Source organism: Brassica oleracea, chromosome C3 (assembly GCF_000695525.1).
Source record: "Brassica oleracea var. oleracea cultivar TO1000 chromosome C3, BOL, whole genome shotgun sequence".
In the NCBI taxonomy this organism is placed as follows: Eukaryota; Viridiplantae; Streptophyta; class Magnoliopsida; order Brassicales; family Brassicaceae; genus Brassica; species Brassica oleracea.
Window position 1 is genome coordinate 37814960 of NC_027750.1, and position 5764 is coordinate 37820723.

General features: G+C 32.8%; 1 protein-coding gene across 1 annotated transcript; it reads right to left on the reverse strand.

Annotated features, from left to right (window-relative positions):
* Positions 1-989: 989 nt before the first annotated feature.
* LOC106330546 lies at positions 990-1426 on the reverse strand. The gene is made up of 2 exons (XM_013768995.1): positions 1277-1426; positions 990-1199 (listed from the first exon to the last, which is right to left on the reverse strand). Exons 1-2 carry the CDS (start codon positions 1424-1426, stop codon positions 990-992), a joined length of 360 nt encoding a protein of 119 aa, XP_013624449.1.
* Positions 1427-5764: the final 4338 nt, after the last annotated feature.

Genomic DNA, 5764 nt, shown 5'->3' on the forward strand with positions numbered 1-5764 from the left:
AAAATGAGACGGGTCTCGTTACAAAGAAGGCGAGAAAGGAGGTTGAAAAGTCTTGTGATGAAGCTAAGCATTGCTATTCTTATCCTAGCACAGGTGGTGCTTATGAGTGTGTTGAATTTTCAAATGGTTACACGGTGAATTTGCCTTGTCGTAGCTGCGCTTGTAGGAAATGGAACTTGTCTGGAATCCCATGTCGCCATGCTGTATTTGTTATCCGTGAAAATGGTTTCGAGGTTGAAAATTATATTTCAGATTATTATCTGACATCGAAGTGGTGAGGTTTGTACATGGATGGGTTGGGGCCTGTAATTGGTCCAAGGTTTTGGAAGCTATCTGGTGAAGACCATATTGAAGCAACACCATACAAGAGACCGCCTGGAAGACCAAAGGGGAAGGCAAGGATTAAAGGAGTGCGTGAATCCCCGAAGAAAAATCAGACCAAAGTTGATAGAAAAGGAAGAATAGGTCATTGTGGTCTTTGTGGTGGTGAAGGCCATAACTCAAGGAAGTGTCCTCGTGAGGTACATTGTCGTCGTCGCAATTGTCTACCTTTTTTCTTTCTCGTGTTTGATTCTCTTTATTATGTTGCAGTCTGATGAAAGCAGAAAGCATAGGCGTCTCAACATGGAACAACAATCACATGAGCAAGCAATCGAGGACGTTTCCTCAACTGCACCACCTGCTACACAACCTTGACTTCTCTAGAATGTTTTTTTCTTCTCTCGGATGTCTTTTTTTCCTCTTTCGATGTCGTCTTTGGTCTTTGGATATGACATTTCTCTGTTCAGATATGTCTGTTTTGGATGTTAAACTAGTGTTGATGTCTCTCTTGTTATGTATGATCACCTATTTTGGATGTTAAAGCAATGAGTTCAAACTCTTTTTTTTATTGCTAACTGAAGTTGATTTCCAAACATTGTCAAACCATTACATAGTTAAGCATTACAACAACAACATTACAAAGGTTTTTAAAGATAATGAGCATGTCTTTAGAGCTTGAGAAAGGCGTTAATGATGTCTTCTTCCACTTTGGCATTTTTGGCCAATTCACTTTGAAGCATCGAAATGGTCTTCTTCAATCCCATAATAGTCTTGTCCTTCTGGCAAATTTCGTTTCTAGCTTCAATCAAAGCTTTCTTTTGCCATCCAAAAGCTTCTCCCTCATTGAACCATTGAAAAAACCCGCAATCACCTCCACTCTAACACAAACACAAAATTAAAAACTTCCCAAAGAACTCCATGACTATACCATACATGATTCACAATTAGTTTATACCTTGAATTTTTCACACCCATAGAACGTTCGACCCGGATTTTTGTCTGTCCAAACTTGAGATATCTTCACCACCAACCCACAGTAACAAAGCACATTGCTTTCATTTGCCTTGCCCTTTCCCTTATTGATCCATCTTCCACCAAATTCCATCTCTCTTTCTCTGTTTCTGTCTCTTTCTCTCTGTCTTTTTCTCTCTGTTGAACGATGAACCCTAGATTTCCAAATGAAATCGATTTGGGGGAGGAAATGGTTAAGTCTGGGTCGGGTTTTTCGTTTGGTTCGGGTCGGAGCTTAACTTTAATTAATTACGCTCTGATCCCAATTATTTTAACTAAAATCAATTGAACCTCGTTATGATGTTGGCACCATATTTTTATTAACGTCGTATATGTAGCATGTATTTATCATATACATTATGTAGTTATCGACACATTTATATACTTTGGATGGTTTGCACCATATTATATTATACATGGTGTAACTGAAACTTTTTTTTCAATAATACTAATATAAATAGAATTAAAATGCATCCTTAAACAACTGCAAATTTATATTTAAAAGCGAGTAAGTGATGGCCACAGTGGACGATTTATTATAAAAAGCTGCAGACACGCACATGTTGATGGTTCGAATTTTTTTGCCATAAATAAACCTGTTTCTTACATTTACTGCACCAATTTGTAGGTTTGTTTGACGTCATAACCAAACTCATTTTTGTCAAGAAAAGCATACAATAGATGTTTTTTGGTTGTTTTGTTTTGTTATCATAACTCATAATAAGTCATAAGTAAAGTAGACACGAAGTCACAAGATATATTGAACGCATGTATTTGTCGACGACGTACTTATCTATATTTATGTATAATATTATTCTAGTAAGGAAGATAGAAGAAAAAAGTGAAAAGGTATTCGCAACGCGTTGGCCGTTGGATGGGATGATCACTATCGCACTCGCTTTTGAAATATTTGACTTGGAATCAGTTTAATGGGTTGGTTAAAAGAGACGCACTTCTTCTGTCCCATGCCATTTGAATTGCCAAAACGTGACGCATTTCAATCCACTCCCTCCCACTTTCCGGTTTTAACACTATTACAATATGAAACCTTAATTAAATACTCGTTCACATGATTAACTCTAAAATAAAATTTGATGGACTAAATGCATCCACATCTAATCAATCATATGCGCGTTTGTGTATTTACAACATGTTTCACGAGATCTTATATACGTATATATCTTCTTATTATGTTTGCTTTTGAGTTTTTACATTAAAATATGTAGTGCGTTTTCTTTAGCATTTAGAAATCTGTAATCGACTAAATATCAAAATTCAACGAAAAACTTGATTTCCCATCTGGCTTGTGGTGAGAAGCTTACTGAATTAGTGATGTTTTAAATGGCAGGTGAAAACAATATAGATGGCGAGATTCACTAAATCATACATCAGTACTAGTCATTTTCACAAATCAAATTAATTAGTTAAAGTAACATGATATATCTAATTAGGCGATACAAAAGCAATATATCCGGTGAACCTCTACCGTTGTTAGTTCGTGGTGGGTTGTCACCATTCAAATCAAAAATATTATGCCAAACACTACTGATAACGAGACTGCAAGATGGAAGCTTAAGTGAATTCTTGACAGCAGATTTTGCTACAGCGGTTAGATCTTCCTCGACTCGGAGAATTCTGTAGCATTTGGAATAGAGGTTCATGTTGGAAGGCACAAAGAAACCGCATCTATTGTCGCAGTTCTGGCTCAGTTGGGGGGAAGCTTGTGCTGTTGTTTTGCTCAGAGTTCATTGTTGTTCCTTCTTCTTCTTCTCAAATCTGTTAAACAAACAAAAAATTTATATTCTAACAGTAACATAAGAATGTTTTTTTTAAAAGGTTGTCTTTTCAGAACATTATAAAGATGAAAATCTTTGCATTAATTTGATTCAACCCACCTAAGAAATTGAATCAATTGAATTAAACCCAGATTCGGTATAATCAATTTGCCGCAAACCGATTCAACACAGGTTCTATATAATATCATCAAATGAAAATCAATTCGATATAATCAAATTGATTCATTTCGATTTAAAAACCTAGCTTCAAATAAGATCTATCATTGTGTAGATTCAATGATCGTCACAGGAGGGAGGTTGCGACAGGTTCCAATGATCATCGCAAGAGGGAGTCGAACCGCGACGGAGGAGTTACAACAGCGCCGATTTAATGGCGAAGAGGAAAGCAAAATTAGCAATTTTCTCTTGATTTTTTGAGAAGATTATGATGAAGAGGATTGGATATATGATTTTGTGGGAGATAATGTACCTTTAAATCGGCGAGGAAGATGTCCCTACCACGTTTGACATTTCCGACGTCACATAATTGCAGCAACCTAACCTGTACAGTGAAAGAACACGTATCGGATTTCAAATCAGAAAAAATAATGTCATGCAGTAGATTAACGAATTTATGACGTGGACGCCTACATGGCAGCATCGGAAGAGAGAAAACATTCTTTTACATAATTAGATTTCACAAATAAGCTTTTCGATAATCTTTATACAATTATTAGCCTAAAAAAGTTGTCACTCGAAAAAAAAAGTTGTCACTTGTCGGCTGACGCTGGGGTGTACTGATTTTCACTGTGACCTTCGCTGCAGATTGAAATCATTGAAATCAAGAAATACGGATTGTAGATAATAATTTAATAAAACACATTAACACACGATACTATACAATTTTCGTAGTTGACCACGTGGAACTTAACTGGTCCTAGACGAAAAAGGTCTGGGCAGTTATGTGAATGCATTGACTCTTGTTGATTTTGCTTTTGCAATTTTGGTCTCACTTCAGATTATTGTAACCGCGTCAGTGCCGAAACGATAGTCTTTCCTTGTTCATTTTTAATATTTATTTTCCTTGTTATAATAAATGATGTACACATATCATGGAAATTTTTATTAAAGTGTTTAAACCGTGTTAGCTAGTGAAAAACAATTGTGCGAATTTAAGAAACAAAATACTGCAGCAGTCTCATTGATTCACTGGTACCAAAACTTAGAGCAAGTGACAATACAAACTATGAATTGAATTATTTTGAGATGGTCTTGTATGATGCATGTTAAACTGTAAATTATTTGTGTGTTGAATTCGGTCGTCATCCATTTTATAATTAAGTGTTTTAGAAAATTTCACACAAAGTTAATATATTAAATTCTTATTATTTTATATACTAAACTTCTAGAAGCACAACTCTGTAATGTTATCTTTCAGTTATTAAGATAAACTAATATGAATAAGATTATAATTTAGTTTAGAATATTGCATTGGCAGCAGAAGACGATAACTTTTTGTATAACAAAAGTAGAATTAAAAGTGACATTATTATGAAAGAAGGGGTGTATTAAGATAAAAATTAGCTCTTCATTTAATAATTGGTCTAAGACGATTTTTTTATAAAAATTGTCTATTTGAACTGAAAATTAAAACGAACTGAAATACATTTTATTATTATTATTTGAATTTTAGAAATGTAACTATCTTTGTATGAAAAGAAATGTAATTTTATCTTACATGGAATTTATCTGCAAATAAGTCTGGGGCGAGCCTACAATGATTCAACAAGAAGATAAATTATTGTTGCGTATACAGCGAGAGTCGTCACGGAGTTTTTAATTATTGAAGTCGATTATTTTCCTAGAAAGCGTCCAGAAAATCATTTCGCAAAACGACATTAATCTGCCAATGTTTTCTTGGTGGGTGAAACTTATAATACTGAAGTAAACCCACAAGTTGGTAAAGGAAAAAGGAAACAAACAAATGTCAATATCTTTATAAAAAAACAACAAATGAACAAAGAAATTCATGTGACTACTCACTATTACAGTAGTATTATTTTAGATACTAACTAAGGGATTATTGGAACATGAATTTCTGTGGAATTTGATAATTTTAATAGTTGAGAGAATTTTACAAGTTAACTAGATTTAACAAATTTTATCAAATACTTTTACATAGATTTTCATTACTTGTGCATAGAATTCTATTGATTGTAATTAACTTTTAAAGTAAAAAATTAATGGTGGTAGGAAAAAAAAGGAAAAAAAATTATTTCAATTAAGGCAATTCCTAAACAACTTTTAAAAAAAAATTGTCACAAAAAAGATCTCAAGAAATAAAATGACCAAAAAATTAATTTCTACTTCTTACTTTATAGATATATAAATAATAAAAAATAAAAAAATATTTTTTATATAATTTCTAAATATATGTTTTAAATTTGAATTTTTGTAAAAAAATTTGAATTATTATTTTTGAAACGTTTTTTAAAAAAATTCGAAAGTGCTTTTTAAAACTATTTTTACAATTTTTATTTTAAATTTTTAATATTTTTTTCTATTTTTTTAAGTTGTGAATTGTATTATGTTAAAGTTGTGATTTGTATATTATTTCATTCTTCAATTTGAGTTTTTGTATGTGAGTGTATTTTATT

Coding starts and splice junctions, on each gene's coding strand:
- LOC106330546 (XM_013768995.1), bottom strand. CDS start 1,426: ATGGAATTTGGTGGAAGATGGATCAATAAGGGAAAGGGCAAGGCAAAT. Junction 1,200..1,276: donor ATGGGTGTGAAAAATTCAAG/GTATAAACTAAT, acceptor TGTTTGTGTTAG/AGTGGAGGTGATTGCGGGTT.